General features: G+C 40.3%; 1 protein-coding gene, 1 long non-coding RNA gene and 1 pseudogene across 2 annotated transcripts; all 3 read left to right on the forward strand.

Moving 5' to 3' along the window:
• LOC143123348 (uncharacterized) overlaps nt 1-19,931 on the forward strand; it is a 685,973-nt pseudogene that overhangs the window by 161,532 nt on the left and 504,510 nt on the right.
• On the forward strand, nt 2,433-14,154 carry LOC143123380 (polyunsaturated fatty acid lipoxygenase ALOX15B-like). Its single transcript, XM_076284748.1, has 15 exons — nt 2,433-2,748; nt 3,954-4,113; nt 5,608-5,809; nt 6,302-6,383; nt 6,846-6,968; nt 7,146-7,249; nt 7,343-7,512; nt 7,933-8,076; nt 9,088-9,294; nt 9,559-9,645; nt 9,970-10,139; nt 10,345-10,466; nt 10,813-10,913; nt 12,990-13,160; nt 13,545-14,154. The coding sequence occupies exons 2-15, from the start codon at nt 3,961-3,963 to the stop codon at nt 13,722-13,724; spliced, it is 2,016 nt and encodes a 671-aa protein (XP_076140863.1). The 5' UTR covers nt 2,433-2,748; nt 3,954-3,960; the 3' UTR covers nt 13,725-14,154.
• Nucleotides 14,378-16,053, forward strand: LOC143123882 (uncharacterized). Its single transcript, XR_012986936.1, has 3 exons — nt 14,378-14,451; nt 15,038-15,197; nt 15,549-16,053. It is a non-coding gene; the product is annotated as an uncharacterized LOC143123882 (long non-coding RNA).

The following is a 19,931-nucleotide window of genomic DNA, read 5'->3' on the forward strand; positions in this document are numbered from 1 at the left end:
TAAAGGCACCAACAAATACCAAGAACCAGCAACAAATTCTTTGGTCATTCTTCTTAGTTTATGATCCGATCAGCAAAATATAACAATAGCAGTGCATGTGAGACATCCTAAGATTCTCACAGAGCTACAAACATGGGATGTTCGATATAAGCTCCACCATTGGTCCACAGAGCCATCTGAGTGGGATAACCGGAAGCAGTTGGACGTCTAATTATCCTCAAAACGGTTTTGACAAGACCAACAAGGGGCCTGCAGGGTATGGAACTGCCAGACTATAAAACCATGCAAATAAAGATTCTTTATACAAACGAAAATCCTCTGTGCTCCTTCCAGCAAATTGCAAAATTCCTGTTGCACTTCCCTAATGACACATTTGAAAACAATCTTTTTGAGACTTCATTAAAACTGATGTTAAGGCAACTGGCCGATAATCATTTAAAACTGGGACGCCAGATACCTGTTGAGGTTTCTGGAGGAGCCGTGGGCCTATGAAACACCTGAAGGAAGGTGCCTGCTTGATAACTCCAGTGAAATGGTCTTAGAGGCTGTTCTGTTGGTGGGTTAGCTTGTTAAGTGCTTTGTGATTTGTTAGTGATTTTGGCTTTGATAGTAAATAGGCTTGGTTGTTGATTGGCCACTGTGTGAAATCCCCTACCTATAGCACTTGGATTTAATATCTCTCCTGTGTATATGAAAAAAAATAAAACAGTATCCATACTGGTACTACGAGTGAGGGGTTTCAATGCCCTGGAAATATAATGTGTAGACTGCAGTGACATGAAACAAACAAACAAACAAACAAACTTTGCAACACAAAGACAAATCCTGGTATTGTTGCTTCGCTCTGGCTCTGTATAAGGGGCCGTGCACACGACGCCGGTTTTTGTGAAACCGGTGAGGTTTTGTTAACGGTTACGCCTTGCGTGTACACGACGCCGGCAGTTTAGGAGACTGAAACCGATAGCTTTTGAAACCGGCTTCCTTAGGGGCCGTTTACACGAAACCGCCGGGTGGATTTTATCTTACCGCTTTCACACCTTTAACGACTCCGGCAAGAAAAAACCTTGCGTGTACACAGAGGTGTAACCGGCTAAGTGTGCTGTAGTGCATATGCCAGACCAGTCGATGGCGCCGCTGTGCAGAAGCTTCACGATAGTTTCGCGTGAATCGCGTAGAAGAAAACATTGTTGAAACAGTTTGTTAAGCCAGAGAATGTCTAATAAGTGCTCTGGTTAAGCAGTCGCATGAAATAAGGAGACTACAGACAATTCGGTTTTCAATTCAACTGTTAAACTAATAAAGTTCATTTTCAAGGTATGTGACTGCTATGTGAAATTTCAAATGCTTAGCCTACGCATTGCATTAGGTCTGAGCACCACTGGAGAAAACACTAACAAGCAGTAAGCTAATGTTTAACTAAGTTAAGCTAACGTGTGCTTCTAACTTACCACTAAAGGCTGATAGGCTACATTGTGCACATAAATCATGTCAGGGGAAAGAAAGACATTTTAATATGATAAATAAATGGTTTGGTTTGTTTTGACAAGCAGCATGTTAGGTCGAGTGCCGTGGCTGAGTTGAGAGGTGGGGCTATGTCGTCATAAAGTTGCCGGCTTCGCACCTACAGGCCGTCTACACGGCACTGTCTAGCCGGCGGTCTCAAAAGTTCCCACTAAGGGGCCGTGCACACGACGGCGGTTTTTGTGAAACCGGTGAGGTTTTGTTAACGGTTACGCCTTGCGTGTACACGACGCCGGCAGTTTAGGAGACTGAAACCGATAGCTTTTGAAACCGGCTTCCTTAGTGGGAACTTTTGAGACCGCTGGCTAGACAGTGCCGTGTAGACGGCCTGTAGGTGCGAAGCCGGCAACTTTATGACGACATAGCCCCACCTCTCAACTCAGCCACGGCACTCGACCTGACATGCTGCTTGTCAAAACAAACCAAACCATTTATTTATCATATTAAAATGTCTTTCTTTCCCCTGACATGATTTATGTGCACAATGTAGCCTATCAGCCTTTAGTGGTAAGTTAGAAGCACACGTTAGCTTAACTTAGTTAAACATTAGCTTACTGCTTGTTAGTGTTTTCTCCAGTGGTGCTCAGACCTAATGCAATGCGTAGGCTAAGCATTTGAAATTTCACATAGCAGTCACATACCTTGAAAATGAACTTTATTAGTTTAACAGTTGAATTGAAAACCGAATTGTCTGTAGTCTCCTTATTTCATGCGACTGCTTAACCAGAGCACTTATTAGACATTCTCTGGCTTAACAAACTGTTTCAACAATGTTTTCTTCTACGCGATTCACGCGAAACTATCGTGAAGCTTCTGCACAGCGGCGCCATCGACTGGTCTGGCATATGCACTACAGCACACTTAGCTGGTTACACCTCTGTGTACACGCAAGGTTTTTTCTTGCCGGAGTCGTTAAAGGTGTGAAAGCGGTAAGATAAAATCCACCCGGCGGTTTCGTGTAAACGGCCCCTAAGTATATTAACATAATGAGGGGGGTCTGGCTTGGCAAGATGGTACAAAGGCTCAATCCTGTTCAACCGGTTGAAGAACTGTCATGAAGTTGTATCTATTACGCAATCGTTGAGAGGTAGTTAGGCAGGTAGGTATGTGTGGCATCTGAGTATTTAAGAAGGAAAGCTACATGTGATTGTGCAGAGCTCTTCTCAGACGGCATCTCTTCCTCTTGGTCTGTGTGTACTCCACAACAGCACACATTATTTTTTAAAGGTAGGTGAGTCTCTTCCTGAAAATTCAATAGGAGTGCATGTACTGTAGGCCTACTGTAGCCAGGGCACAGACAGATAGGTCTTTTCAGTTGTCATTAGGCTATTGTCTACACAGAGATCATAGGCTATAAGGCTACATCTTATTGATTAAATGCAGAGCTAATTTTAATAGCCTAGGAATCTAGACGCACCCTAGCGGCAGCAAATATGTTATTGCCTAGTCTGGCTTGTCAGGCTATAGTTTTAATCTTTATCACAGTGAACTACCACCAGCAGGCTGGTGTCTTGCAGATTCACATGCTGTGCGTGTGGCCACTGAGTGAAATGACGCGTAATGTTGCCTACTGTAAACAGAGAACAAGTGTGGAGTTGGGTTAGTTAAACAACTACAGTAGCCTATGTCATCGGCTTATGACGATTTAGAAAAGGTTTGCCTACTCTGTTTTATGAACTAGGTCTACTGAACGTTCAGCCTTAGATTTTTGAAGCTGCCAGGTTATTGAAATGGATGGACCATGACATGGTTAAAACGGGTTTGATAGCCTACTTCATTTTTCCCACTTCAAGCACTGGTTTCACCTTGTAGTGGCGCTCGACCGACCTTAATACAGCCCTCTGGAGCGCGTAGCTGAAAAGGTGCTTAGTCCAGTGCTTAAGCCAGTGGCAGAATGCGCGCAAGAGTTGTATAGCCTACATAAGAATCACCTAGATTGGGTTTGCACCTCCCAAAACGTGTAACTCCCTCTGTCGCGCAAAAAATGTTGGGAGAATTCCTGCAGTTTGAAAAGCGCTTAGTTACACGTTTTTACTTACACAGCTTACGCACATGGGAGAATTCCCCCCATTGTGCACACACAGCACAATACCGTCAGGATATCCATGGTGGGAAATCCTCCCATCCCATTGCAAATGTATTTTGTGAATGTGAGAAAATATTTGTTTTGGCAACCACAGATTACTCTTTCTTTACTGCTCAATTTAGCAACAAAGATCATCATGCATCTTACAACAGCAACATTGTGAAAGAATGAGAATAGAGACTCTCACACCAATACACACACAAACACAATACACAAATACTCACTCTCTCTCTCTCTCTCTCTCTCTCTCTAATTCTCTTTGGACTTTAATGTGGGGTTCTGTTTGGTGTTTCCATCACATCTGTATTTTCTCTAAGTAGGCTAATCTGTGTCTACTCCTTTGCAGAATAGCCATGGCGAGCTACACAGTGACGACACACACAGGAAACCGCATCTTTTCTGGTACCACAAGCTACGTTTACATCCAGCTGCGTGGTGCTGATGCTGAGAGCCAGGAGGAGAATCTACACAAGCGCTTTTTCTCTCATGACTTTTGCAATGGATCGGTAAGTGCATTTAAAGCAACAGAAAAACAAAAAATCCAGAGGCATGATTTTAAAGATGTCCCCATAGTGTCACACTGTAGCTATCTGGATGCTGTTAGCCGCAACAACTAACTGGGTAGCACAGATTTTGTTTGTTTCTTTTGAGAGAATGAAATAAATTAATTTTCTGAAATTAATTTTTTTAAATTGTGAATTTCAAGCAATATCAACCAATGTGAAGTTATTATGACCGCCGCGCACGCAGCGAAGCGGCGGTCATATAGGTTTAGTCAGATTTGTATTTTTTATTTTTTTATTTTTTATTTTTTTCGCATGCCCAAATTTCCGTCAATGATTCCCGGGACACTGAAAGACCGGGGTACACGAAACTTGGTGGGCATGTAACCCCACATGGATAGCATAGAACCATTGTTTTTTGTTTTGATCTGTAGCCACCCCGCTGGACTGGACCCCCCAGAGGAGGGTAGGGCAGACATAGTTTTCTGTGAATATCTCGAGAACCGTAGGGTTTAGGAGGACCATTTTTTTTGTATGTTTGCCTCCAGGGGTCATGTTAACCCATTTCATGTGCACACATGTGCACAAACAGATACACACACACACACATACATTCACAGTAATCATACGTATGACACATACTCACACAGTAGACATATGTACGCTTGCATGCACAGGCACATACGCAGGCACACACACAAGCACACACACACACACACACACACACACCCACACACATAACATAAACATGTACATGCACACATGTACACAATTCAAGAATTTCTCAGAATTATGAACAGGCAAGATGGAGGTGGGGTTGTATAAAATGAATTTTACATGTGAAATCTATGAACTAATCATGTTTTGGTACTTGTTGTCTAGCACAGTGTTTCTCAAACTTTTTCAGACCAAGGACCACTTAACCAGTAAAAAAAAACTCATGGACCACCTAGCTAATAGACACAATAGGCCTACTCACTGAACCACCTTGCTAATTGTCTTTGCACCTTGCTTATTGTTTTAGAGGATTCATATGATTTAAATTGGCATAGCTTACATAGGCAGTGTTGCAGAACTGTTTGGAAGTTGGTTCAATATTGCAAACAACTCATCTATATTGTTTTTTACCACGTCTGCTTGCGGACCACTTGGGATAGCTTGCGGACCACCAGTGGTCCCCGGACCACACTTTGAGAAACACTGGTCTAGCAGATATCAGTGAGAATTGAGTGTGGATAATGCAATTTAGTGAGACAGTTAGAACCATATAGGCCTTTCAGCATGATTTATTTTTTTGGAAAAAATGTGCTGGACTGGGCGGCGGTCATATTTTGTACCGCTCTGCGGTACATCTAGTTTTGATTAGATTAATTCTGCCTAATCAAAAAATCCATGGTTTATTGTTTATCTGTATCTGTGTATGTGTTTTTGCAAGCAAACTCATAAATCAAACTTAATATATTTACTTCAAAACTCCATCTCCATATGTTTATACAGGAGCGGACATTTACGTTGGAGTGTGAAGCGTCCCTAGGCGAACTCATCTATTTAAAGCTCCGCACCCAGGCATTTTTGGGCCTTGACAACCAATGGTTTTGTGATAAGATCACTGTGAAGACGCCTGAGGGGGATGCAATTTTGTTTCCTTGTTACCGCTGGCTTGGCAGCAGTGAGACTGTTGTGTTAAGACCTGCCAAAGGTAGGCACTCCTGTTTCAGGGCATGGCCTCAATTCACATATTACTGGTGCACCTGAAAGTTCTGTGGTGAAATCTTGGAAATGTTCTGTGTAAACACATTTTATATACTTTATTTGATTCCACTTTACTAGTCAAGTTACATTAGGAATCAAATCTTCTGAATAATCCAGTAGATTAAAGCAGTTCTATCTATCTATCATGAGTTTACAGATTCAGGGGTACACACACACACACACACACACACACACACACACACACACACACACACACACATTTTGTGTGTTACACACGTTGGTGTATTGTTTGGAAGAAAACAGACTTCTGTATAAAAACAAAAAGAAGGGGGGAAAAGCACAATAGTGAGTCCTTACTCTTTCTGGCTCTAGTCCATGTCATTCACACACATGTAACACCTTCATTCAGTCAAAATTTGGACAAATCAGTCCGTCAGATAATATTGACCTGTATACTGAGATTACATTTCTATTTCAGCTTTGCTTGTGTTCCAGGACACCAACCCAGTTGCCCAAAAGACAAGGACGAGTCAGCTAGAAGGACGACAGAAGTTAATTAGGTATGTGGGCAACACACCAAAACTAACTGTGTGTGACATTAAGTGTCTGTGTGGTGTTAAGTGTCTGTTTGGTGTTAAGTTAAAGGAACCATATGTAAGAAATGTATTTCAATTAATCAGAAAATGGCCCTGATATGACACTAGACATTAAGAAATCATGTTCATTTCAAATACTTATATCACTGACAACAGTAGTCCGGCCAGGATATTGTCATTTAAAAAGTTGCAGCCCTCAACTGATGTTGTGTTTTGGCCTGATGCGCCACCCTCCACCTATCTACTAATCACACTAAGTCAATAGTGTTTCGGCATCCGGGTTAGCAACCTCGAGTCAGGGGGGGTGGGGACGGGGATACACCGCTCTATAGTAATTTGAAAGTGATTGCAGTACCAGTTTTGGCCACAATCTTACAGGTTCCTTTAAAGCACCCGTTGCATTTCTCCTGTATATTCCTTTTACAGGTGGAGTGTGTATGCTGAGAACCTGCCCCGGATTATCAATTACGAATCTGCCATGCTTCTGCCAGAGGAACTCCAATTCTCTTTCTCGAAGGAGACAGAGTTCTCCTATACGGCAAGAACACAGTAAGTGTCTAAGTGTTGTGTTTTGTTAACCCATCTTTTTCTTACATTCTGATTGTGGATGGGTGTGCTGCCTCCTTCTACATTAGTAATAATATATATTTTATATATATTACCTCAAAGACGCTCACAATTATAATTATAGATCATTATTGTGTGTGTGTGTGTGTGTGTGTGTAGGTTAATTTATCTGAAGCTCAATGGATTAGCTGACAACAGAGAATCCTGGGAAAGCATCGACCAGCTGCACATGATCCATTGTGACATCACAAACAAAACCATTGGTAATCATCGTACTTGGATGTGCATAATTGCATAATGAGAACATAGCACTGGCTGTATCTGTTGCAAATGTTCTTACATGGAATGCTTTGCAGAATACGTTGAGGACAACTGGGACAAGGACGAGTTCTTTGGCTACCAGTTCCTGAATGGCCTAAACCCCATGCTGATCCAGCGCTGCTCAAAGGTGCCCGAGAACTTCCTCGTCACAGAGGAGATGGTCAAAGGCCTTCTAGGAGAAACCACCTTGAAGGCAGAGATAGCGGTAGGCAACGCATTGGTCAACAGTCTAGCTTTGGGGAAAAATCAGTAGATTTGAGCACAGTATATAGCATTATGCAAATTAACTGAAAATATCTAATTACATTTAATTTGCTGAAAGGCTTTTTGATAAGAAATATTTCTCTTTTTTTAAGCATAAAAGCATAAGCATAAAAAGCATGAATCCAATAATCCAATGATAAATCCAAGTTGCTGGAAAGGTAGCATGGCCAACAAAGGCCCCTTTGACTGGACTGATTGAAGTGTAGCTTCAATCATGAATGTTTGTAGAAAAAAGAGACCAACACAAATATGTTGTTTTTTCATCTGTGTGAAGCTAGTTCATGTTATGTCTGATGCTAAACTCTTTTTCTATATTTACTGACTATGTATTGTTTGCCCTCCACTACACTAAACCACTCAGAAAGGGAACATCTTCCTGTGTGACTACAAGATGTTGGATGGGCTTGTGGGAAATGTAGTTGCTGGCAGGCAGCAGTATCACACCGCTCCCCTGGTCCTGCTCTACTGCAACCCTCAGGGTCTGATGCTGCCCCTCGCCATACAGGTAAACACATTACACTTTTGAAATGTAGCAAAATAAAAAGAAAATGTAGTATTTCAAAATGTTTTTCTAGTGAACAAAATGGAGGAATGCATACATGCACGAGAAATAGAGGTGGACACTGAATTAAATTGTTATTCATTTTAATTCATGTTACAGTCAAAGCCTAGCTGAGCTCAATTGTTTAGGAGAAATTGACCTCAAGTATGTTTAGGAGAAATAGGCAAGACCAAAAAAACATCTAATCTTTTAGAGTTTAAAACAGTTTGTTTGCACTGTGTATGAACTAGGGCTGTCAATCGATTAAAAATTGTAATCAAATTAATTACATACTCTGTGATTAATTAATCTAAATTAATCACATATATCATTTTTGCTGTGAAAGTATTTTAAATATTTAAATTCAAATGAATCATTGAATAATCAGCATTAGTGACATTAAAGTTCAAAAACTCTTTTATTATTATTTTCACTGTTCAAATAATGTTCATAATAATCTATGATATGACCTAATATGCTGAGGAAATAAATTCATAAGTGCTTCGGGAAGAAGTTTTTTTTCACATACAAGGCATTTCAGGCCACACCTGAGGACACAATGAAAATAAATTAACACTCCCCTCAATGTCAACACTATTTCTTTGCATTGATGTGCGACTTTAGAGTTGACAAACTCTGGTGATATGCAAATTCCTTGCTGCAGACATTGCAGAGGACTTTATTTTAATCAACACTTTATTTTTATCAACACCATCAGACCGTTTTTTAAAAGCAAATGTTCCAATCTATGATCTAGGCAGTACATTTTCTTCTCTCTCCTTCATTTTACAGGGTAATGGTTACTGACTAGAATGGCTCGGGGTCAAAGGTCATACGGAATCGATTAATCTGCGCTATTTTTTTTAATCAGTTATTGTTTCTCAAATTAATTAATCAAAATTAATCAGTTATTTTGACAGCTCTAGTATAAACGTCACACTTTTCTAGTTTCATGGATTTGTAATTTCTCCACAGTTAGGGCAAATGGCTGGACCCCATCAAACCCCCATCTTCCTGCCCACTGACCCCAAGCATGACTGGCTGCTGGCTAAGATCTTTGTGCGGGCAGCAGAGTTCAGCATGCAAGAGCTTGACTCTCACCTGCTGAGAACTCACTTTCTGTCTGAGGTGTTTGCCATGGCAACATTGCGGAACCTCCCATCCCCGCACCCTCTTTTCAAGGTATTGAATCTGCAGGTGTAATCTCACGTGCATTAGCTGGTGTGAGGCCTATTACCAAAAGAAGAACAAAAAATATCCAAGAATGATTAGAAAAATAGAGCATCACATGGGCTGATCATTTGAATTTGGAGATGCTGTTAGTACTCTCTGAATCTATCTATCTAATTAGTTCCAAGTATATTATTATTTTAATTTGCCTTTAGGAACTGTCTGTATACCACATGCTGAACTTTCTCTTAACTGTTTTTACTGTTTTCCTTGTAGCTCCTCATTCCCCACACCCGCTACACACTCCACATCAACATCCTGGCAAGAAGTCGCTTGATTTCCGACGATGGCGCCATTACCTTGGTACTCATACAGCTTTACATAATGAAACCGTAAAAAATAGACGTTGATATGATCCCTGCTGTCGGGTGGAAACCTTGTATGTCCAAATTCATTCATTTTCAGAAAAAAAACGTAAAAAAATATTTCAACAATGCATCGAAAAAACAAAACAAAAAACACAAGTAAGGACTTGGGTTTCCATCCGACAGCAGCAATAGAGATAAACTATACAAGTATATTTGTATACAAGGATCATTTTAGTTTCATCTAATATTTGATCATGATGTTAGGTAAACTGCAGTATTTTTTACTTTATCCTTATGAATTCATTATGTATAATCCTAGAATGCCGGCATTGGCGGAAAGTCATTGCCTGAGTTGCTGAAGCGTGGAACCTCCTCCCTGACCTACAGCTCCCTCTGTCTGCCTGAGAACATCTCTGAGAGAGGCCTGGAGGACGTCCCCAACTACTATTACAGAGATGATGGCATACAACTGTGGAACATCATCAACAAGTATGCTTACCGTTTGAGTCAGAGTAGGGTTGCCAATTGTACCCCCCCCCCCCCCCCTTTATTTGTGTGTGTGTGTGTGTGTGTGTGTGCGCGCGTGTTTAAAAAAGAGTCAAACTATTTAAATATGATTTCACTGTTCACTTTCACAATGACTTCATGTATACAGACAACTATATAAGACACTGAATCATGTGGTCATGTGCAGGTATGTAACAGGAGTCTTGCAACATTACTACACATCTGATGAGCATGTGCAGAAGGACACAGAACTGCAGAGCTGGATCAGAGAGATCTTCACCAATGGATTCCTGGAAAGGAGCAGCACAGGTGTGTGCAGTAATACTGTCTTTTAGGAATAAAAAAAAATAATTACCAATAAAAAAGACCAAACTCTAAAATATATTTTCAAATATATTTTAGTAAATGTCACCCAACACTTTCATGGGAAAAACTGGGGAATTTCATGGTATTTCATGAGGAATTTAGAATGTCAGAACACACACGGATCGATCAATGGCCGCCAATTCCTTGTGCTGTCATGACTGCATGGTGTTCAGTTCATTTTGTCGTCATCTGATGTTTCACAGATGTGAATGCACTTTTATGCTGATGGAGTTGTTTTGTGTTTTGTGCAGATTTTTTATTTACATGTCGATGTCTTATTCCTCCACAGGCGTACCTGAGTCTTTTCAGACAGTGAGCGATCTCATCAAGTTTGTTACCATGGTGATCTTCACTGCATCCGCTCAACATGCTGCTGTCAACAATGGACAGGTAAACTTTTAAAAAAGGGTCTGTGTATCTATTTGGTTCAGATTCTAAAATGATCGCCCCTTTTAAAGTGAACTGAGATTTAGTAGACACTTTTACCCAAAAGCGCCATGGGCTCTCATCAGTGTGTTCAGAATCAAACCCAGGCCGACCCTTTTCAGTTAAACACTAGCAGTTGGATGCCTAGTTAATCTATTGCATTCAGAAAGCCCCCATTGACTTGAGATAGAGCAGACCATTGCCTTGTTGTCTTTTATTGTCAGGGCCAGTAGGCCAGGATAGCAGATTGGACCCAAACGCAGATTCAGTGGAACCGAAGTGGTATTAAACTAGATTTTAACGTGTCTTCTTTCACACATAAACTTTACAGAAAACTTAACGAGAATACAAACACTTAGACTGACAATAGACAAGAACATGGCACGCGACCTGACAAGAGACTGGCGCTGGATCCATTGTTCAATATGGTGTTGACTATGAAATGGCTGGATTTACTAGCCTAGCCTCCGCCATTCATTTGTATGGAGGGCGGGACTTAATCCTTAAATACCTCCACATTGTATAATAACTATTCATCCATGTCTCCAGAACTATCAAACATTATCTCATTATCAGGGTCAATAAGTAGGAAGAGTCTATGTACATTTTTAGGCTTTGGTATAAGCTCATATTCTCTGCAATTTGCGTGTCTGTTTATTCTAGCCTGAGGTGCTGTGCCGTATCATCAGTAATTGATATCTCTTAAAAGTGATGTGTGAGTGAGCAGGACATCTCAACCATAGATATTAGAAAGCTAGATAGCGCATTGGGCTCGAGTTCTATTAGGTGGCATACGTAAACGCGGCCGCCATATTGCGGGGGGCAACACGTTTACTGTCTATGGGCAACACTTGCCAGCAATCAGAGACACCTGTTTGATTTCCTGTTAGAGTTAGAGAAGGAAGGGAGGATAGACAAAAAGACAGATGAGAACCTCATAGAAGCCTACAGGACACAGGAAGTGACAAGGAGCAGGAGACATGACAAAATCCAAAGACATCAATACAGGGCAGGAACATAATACAGTACACATGATACACAAGAAACATGAACCTGGATCTAGAGATCCAGGGCAGGATTGTGACATTTATGAATCAACATTATGCGAAGATGCTCTACACATAAGCTCAGAGGCCACAATGGAAATTCTAAAACGGATTGTTCCGGTCCTTGATTATGATTTGCTGAATCGCGTTTGATGCCGTTGTAAAATCCAGCACCAACATACACCATGACCGAATTTTGTTCTATTCTTTCACAAACTCGCGTCACAGACCTACGTCACCGTCCATTTGGAGGTGCAAACAATTTTTGGTTATTTAGCCATCAGTTAACTTTAGGAGTGATTAACATCAAATAATGTAGACTGGAGTAACTCAACATTTGACATGTTTAGTGTTCTAAAGACGTCAAATAGCCCGTTATCGTTACCAAATTGATAGCCAAGGAGCCAAAAGTGAACACGCATGTATGGCTATAAAAACTGTGCCTTCATTTTCATTAGATAGATAGATACTTTTTTGATCCCCAAGGGGAAATTCAAGAACAGCTTTATTAGAATATAATATATTAATTAGAACAGCTAAGGGGGGTTTTAGGCACTCTGCTTGCGTGTCGTGACTAACAACGCTACTACAGTAAGCTTTTCTAAAGTCAGTGTAACCTACGGCCTCTATGGGCTTATTGCTGAAATGGAAAACCTCCCTTTATGCTTCCTGACCACTCTCCAAACCAAGCAATGTTATTTTATGAATCAACATTATGCAAAGATGATCAACACCTTAGTCCATAACACATGAGCTCAGAGACCCCAATGGGCAAAGTAAAACCTCCCTACCATAAACACAGGCCATACACACTGTCCATGTTATAACTTAGGATAGTGGTGCACTGGACTTCCTTGTTTTAAATATCTGACCCAAATGTGACATGTACGCCTCATTTGGACTTTGGCGGACAGGTAATTTAACAACGTCCACATTCCATTTTTCTTTTTTTAACTCGTGTCTAAACACTCTTGCGTCCAATTGCCCCATGCAGTTTGACTTTGGCGGCTGGATGCCCAACTACCCCACTGCCCTCAGAAAGCCCCCTCCCAAGGAGAAAGGCCAAACCACAATGGACACCATTCTAGAGACTTTACCTGATATAGGTACGACAGTGAATGCCATGGCTGTCCTGAGCCTGCTGAGCAAAACATTTTCAGATCAGGTGAGTTTTTGTTCAAACTGCATGTTTTCACTGAAACTGCAAATTCAATTTAACAAAAGTGAAAAAAATCCATCTTTTTAAAATTCTGAATATCTTTCTTGTGTGTTCCATTTTATTATACTGCTTGACGGTGGTTTCCATTGTCTTATTGTTACATGATAACAAAAACAAACTATGTTAATTATGTTCCAAGAAAATCTTTATTCATGTCAGACATTTTGCAAACTGTTGCCTTAGTGCCATATAGTGTTGCTGCTGGGACTGATATAATATTAACTATTGCCTACATTTTTATGTCTGTTGCTTTTTATGTCATACATGTCATTATCAACTTTTTTATTAGTAACTTTTTTTTTGTTTTACACCACACTCTAAACATTCCAGCACATATTGGGAAGTTTCCCAGAAGATCTGTTTGATGAAGAAGTCCCTTGCAAGATCATTGCAGATTTTCAGAAGGATCTGAGAGAGCTCTCTGATCTTATTGAGGAGCGGAACAAGAAGCTGGAGTTTCCGTACACCTATCTGAGCCCCCGAAATGTGGAAAATAGTGTTGCCATTTAAAAAGATGTATTTTTTATAACTGTAATAGCCTTATCAATACATACTAAGTGAATACCAAATCATAAGTACATATAACTGAAGACCAAAGTAAATATAACTGAAAGTGAGGTCATGGATAAAGCTGTTCAATGCCTTTCAAAATGAAAAGCTTGTATGCATAATATGCATTATCATATAATGTGGTTACACATGAATATTGTGAAGAATTTTGAGAAGATGTCCTAGAGTGACTATGATTTGTCTTTGTGCTGCTTGTGTTGATACAAGTCACTGCGTAAGGATTGTGTAAAGTGATGCAAGTGGTGTGTGTGTAATGTACACCGTTGAAGTTGGTCAAGTAAAGGTGTGTGTGTGTGTGCTAACCTGAGAGTGGACATTCTTTATTATCCGTGAGAAGGATTACTAATATGTGTGGAGAGATTACACTGAGATTCCGATGTAAATAAACTGTAAATAAGTACTTTGCATGACTATTTTCTTTCCTTTGAAAGAAACCTAACACACACACAAGAATAGGAGACTCCACACACTCTCACTGCTGTAAGTCAAGAGGGCAGTTTATTGCACAACTTCCTATGTGGTTTACACAAAGCCAAATTTCCCAATGAACACACCATATTAAGCTGCATGTCCAGAGCTCTTCTCAGACAGCATCTCTTCCTCTTGGTCTGTGTGTACTCCACAACAGCACACATTATTTTTGAACGAGAGAAAGATATTTACAAAGGTGAGTCTCTTCCTCTGTCTGTAACTCTGGTGAGTCTGTTTGTCCGTCTGTATGTCTCTCTGCCTGCCTGAAACAAAGGCAAGACATCTAATCGCTTACCAAAATGCACACTAACATGAAGATAGGAAAGGGAACACAAGTTCACTGTAAAATGGGACATTTTAAGCAGCACATACAGTGTAAGTACAACATTTACACTCTCACCGGCATTTACACACATCATTTTGGGGCACTGTGCATGGCACAATAACATCAGGATATCAGCAGGGAAAAATACTCCCATCCAATTTCAAATGTACAAACGTCTGTGAGTGTGAGAGAAGATTTGTTTTGGCAACCACAGATTACTGCTGCTTCTTAATTTAGTATCAAATGTTGGCATGCATCTTGCAACATCAACTTTGTGAGAGAATGAGGAAAGAGACTCTCTCTCTCTCTCTCTATGTATCTCTAACTAACTCTCTCCCTCTCTCTCTCTCTCTCTCTCTCACACACACATGCATACACACATACTCTCTCTCTGTCATTTAGTGTCTTCATCATGTTAGTTGTCTTCTTTAAGTAATCTGTGTCCACTCCTATGCAGAATAGCCATGGTGAGCTACACAGTGATGGTGCACACAGGAACCCGCCCCTTTTCTGGCACCATGAGCTACATTTACGTCCAGCTGCGTGGTGCTGATGCTGAGAGCCAGGAGGAGAATCTACACAAGCGCTTTTTGTCTTTTGGCTTTACCAAAGGATCGGTAAGTGCATTTAAAGCAACAGAAATTAAAAACTCTGGGGCATGATTTTAAAGATACCCCGCAGAGTGTAGCATTATAGCTGTCTGGATGCTCTTGCTGCAGCAACTCTAACAAGCACAGATTTTTATATGTAAATGCATCTTCAATGAAATGAGTGCATCTTAGTTAAAAAATAATATTTGAAACTTTGCATTTCAAGTAATATCAACCAAACGGAAGTAATTTTGACTAGATTAATTCTGCTTAATCAAAAAAGACATGATTTTCTATGTTTATCTGTCTTTTATCTGTTTTTTTGTAAACAAACTCTTCATATATTTACTTTAATATTACATTTCCATGTTTATACAGGAGCGAACAATTACGTTGGAGAGTGAAGCGTCCCTGGCTTTGAGTTACGTGAGACACCACGACATGGAGTCAACTTCGACCGATGTAAAGCCAGGGTTGCCAACTTTGGGTGATTGGCTGGAGTGAGATTTTGTGAAGTCATAGTGCGTGTGCGTTAAATTTTTCCCTAAACCTAATTTTAAAAATGTCTGTCCCCTGACTTTTTTGCTATGTACAGTATAATCCCTGATTTAAGTTTCTTCAAAATGTACAATTAAATTATTGATTGCACTTGAAAACAAGACCAGTGTTTTAACCCCGTGGCATGGAAGGATTATGAGCCACTGGGCCCCTGGGCACAGACATGAAAAGGGCCCCCCTGCCCACCTGAAAAAGGTAGTAGCTCAGTAGAAAAAAATGAAAAATAACCCCTTAAATGATTACTTCTGGGGAGTTTTGTGGAAAGAAATGGACAGATTGAGACTTATGAATGTGTGTATGAGTGTACGTATGTATCAGGGATGGAAATAGCCTAAAATATTTTTTTCCACCTACCATTGTGGCTGGTGGATTCCAAAGTCTACCAGCCACTAGAGATACAGTATGAACATTTGATGAAAAATCATGACTAAAATGATTACGGTTATTGGTATTGCAATATGATTAAAATGTGCTGACTTTTCTTCTAAACCTACCATCAATGTTGGACAGAACTCATAATTGGCCTGCCCTTCATGCCCAGTAGCAACAAATCTAAAGGTCAACAGAACAGCTATAGTGTCATAAAAGTGGTGTGGCTCCTTTAAGACCCAATCCACTGGTGTGAGTTCTGGAGCCATCCAACTTCTAACTCTAAACTATCCTACATCATCTGATTTTATTATTATGTCTAGGCTACAGTATATTTAACATTTATTTTCTATTTGGCCTGTTATGAAATTATGCATTGACCAATATAAGCACACTTTTTTAAGACACTTAAATACATGCATGCTTAGCATTTTGTGAAAACAAATATGGCTACATCGACAAACTCTTAGCCATGAGCTATATATCCTCTGATTTTAATATTTACACATATGTAGGTATTTAAGCACAGCTCAGTTTTAAGACACTTAAAGCCCAGAAATTTGCTACCATTTCAAAACCGGATTACTCTGGAACGGCTTATTGTACAGGGGATTGCATTAAACCTTTGTGTTCGGTAAGGTCTGCTGTTTATTCTGGTTTACGGTTTGTCATGTGTGGAACAAAAGGTTTGTGAGATATTCCTCCTATAGGAATTGAAATGAGCGCAGAGCTATAGTAGCCTAATATGATTATTTCTTGAAAGTTAATTTATTTTTCTCGCGAACCGTTTATCGCAGCAAATAGCGGATATAGCACCTTATAAAAGATGAGAAAAAGTTATTTAATGTGATGTCTGTGAGGCTACTTCGCGAGTAGTTCCTAGAGAAGAATGGGCGGCCACACTTTATGTCGGTCTGCCTCATGTCTAAATAGCAGCGTGTTCCGTGAAGGTGTCGCGGACCGGATTAAAATACCATAGTCAGCGAATCAACAATCAGAGAAAACTGCGCTGAGAACGTTGTAGGCGGATATTAGACCTACCTGCTGTTGGTCTAGACATATGTATGCCTTAAACTCGTATCCTGTCATTTAGAAACAATGCTGTGGGCTAGTCTAGTCATCAACAAAAAATGAACGGATTGCAAAAAAAAAAAGAATGGATTTGGCGTGACATTTCTTGAGTGTGCGTGAGAGCGTGAGATTGGTGCTGAAAGCGTGAGTGTCACGCCAGATGCGTGAGAGTTGGCAACCCTGAGTAAAGCCACAATCCACAGATACATTCTTTAACATTAACGGTCACTTCACCATCTATGGTGTAGAACCCAAAGTATTTCAAGACACCACATTTTAGATGAGTTGGGGACGTAATTATCTGTCTGCTGGCCGTTCTGTGCGTTACCTTTGATTGTCGAAACAGGGTGGCTGCATGGGCTCATTGTGGCTACTGGCTTGATTTGGTCATGAGCCCTGGATCATATAGCACTGAATGAGATGGCAAACAATAAAATAAAACTAATCATAGACTGTAGAAATGCGCTACACAGCACTAAAAACCGAATAGTTTAATTATAGTTCGACTACAGATATTTCACGTCACGTCATGTTCGAATAAAAAGTGACAGCCCTACTCCCTGCATAGAGAGCTGACATGACTTCGGATTAAATGCATCTTTTAAAAATGAGTGTATGCTGAAATCAAATCGCGAAACCCAGAGCCAATTAAAGGTATCTATCTACAACGCTCGGGCGAAACCCAGTAACACTTGCTGATCGAGATGCATTCTCGCCTGTTCCGTATATAATGCGTTATCATAGTGATTATAATAATAAAGGGAATAGCCTACCTCTCCCAGGTGCAATCATTATCACCTAGCCTAGTCCTGAACAATGCTGAACTCAAATCTCGAAACTCGCCTGTCAACACCGGATGCATTATCATAATAATAGGCTAATTGAAGGAATAACCTAGGCTACCTGTCGCTCTAAATACACCCATTATCACAGTGAGACATTATACATGAACACAAATAGTTACTTCAAAACTTTTATTGACACGTCATATTTACAGGTTTTTGGTTCATACTTTTTGGTATGAGGCAGGTGTGAAGACTCAATACAAATTTAATTGAGGACATCTGTACGCACAACTCTTTCTTACCATGCTGTGTTTAGAAAAATGTCTTTAGGCTACTTTGTATCGCACCAGTATTGCTGCCCTTGCAGCACCGAGTCACTTAGCTATAGGCTAAGTAGCACAAGGCTGAAGTTAGCACCACTTTCGTTTCCGCGGGGGAAGACCACTTTCAGATCGCGGGGGAGTTAATTTTCCGTTCCACCATAAATAATGCAATTTTCTACCTCGTCCACAAGGGGCCAGTGTTGACCGCAAATCCGCGATAACACAGGCATGTGCCTGTTGCAGATGAACAGGCATTGTTCACAGACGTTCAAAAGCCGGTATATCTTTTTTTCTGTTCTGTTCTGTTAATGTTTTGAGAAATGTTGCCTTTTGTGTTCTATTAAATAATTTGGTAATTTAGAGGGGGGGGGGGGGGGGGGGGTTATGTATAGGGTGGCAGATTATGTCGTTTTTTCTTTATTTTCTGTGCTGGATCTTTTGATACATGTTGTGTTATGTTTTCTATTAAATAATTTTGTTCATTTTACACTGGGGGGGGGGGTATGTAGTTGGTAGCAGATTTTGAAGTTTTTCTACAGTAAATGTATTCCCTACGGCCTACATGTCATTTTGCATCGGATTTTTCAACACATTCTAAAACTACACTCTCTCCCCTTTCCAATGCCACCCAACTTGTGAAATTCTATGGTGGAAAATGGGATATTTAGCCCATCTGAAAATATAATATGTATTTGTGAAATTGCAGAATTTCAACACTTGAACAGGGACAGATAGCCCATGAAGGATTTTGCAAGGGATGTTTCACCACATTCTGAAACTACACCTCCTCCCCTTTCCAATGCCACCCCACTTGTGAAATTCTATGGTGGAAAATTGCATATGTTGCCCCTCTGAAAATACAGTATATATTTTGTGAAATTGCAGAATTTCAACACTTGAACAGGGACAGATAGCCCATGAAGGATTTTGCAAGGGGTCTTTCACCACTTTCTGAAACTACACTCTCTCCTCTTTCCAATGACACCACACTTGTGAAATTCTATTGTGGAAAATGCCCTTTTTTGCCCTTTGAATATATAGTATGTATTTGTGAAATTGATGAATTTCAGCACTTGAACAGCCATACTCATCTCAGGAAGGATTTTGCAAGGAATGTTTCACCACATTCTGAAACTACACCCTCTCCTCTTTCCAATGACACCCCCTATATGAAATTTTATCGTTAAGAATGGCCCTTGAAAATAAAATGTATTTGAGAAATGTATTATTTTGGTCTAAATTTGGTCTAGACTTCCCATTTGTCATGGGAAATTTATTTTGGCCTATTTTTCTGATTATACATTTTCAGCACTACATTTGGTCCCTATCACTTAAAAGTAATTTGCCACATTTCTGTCATTTTTGGGGCCATTAGTGTTTCTACCTTGTCTTATTGGGGGGCAAGCATTGAAGCTGCGTAGGGACCCTATAGGGCTAGTAGGATTTGTTATTATGCTTCTTTCTAGTGCCATGGGAGTCCATGGCAGCACATACAAATGTACATAGTAAAATGCTCAAACTTTGCACACTTATTCTACTCAGCCCACTTATTCACTTCAGGCCACTTTTCACACCTATATGTATCTCCACAATTGGAGATACATATAGGAAGAAACCTTGAGTGGATACAAGACTCAAGGGCCTGACCATCTGCC

Source organism: Alosa pseudoharengus, unplaced genomic scaffold (assembly GCF_046254945.1).
Source record: "Alosa pseudoharengus isolate Yale_2024_CS ecotype anadromous, Long Island Sound unplaced genomic scaffold, YU_APseudo_1.1 YU_APseudo_1.1_scf_1, whole genome shotgun sequence".
Classification (NCBI taxonomy): domain Eukaryota; kingdom Metazoa; phylum Chordata; class Actinopteri; order Clupeiformes; family Clupeidae; genus Alosa; species Alosa pseudoharengus.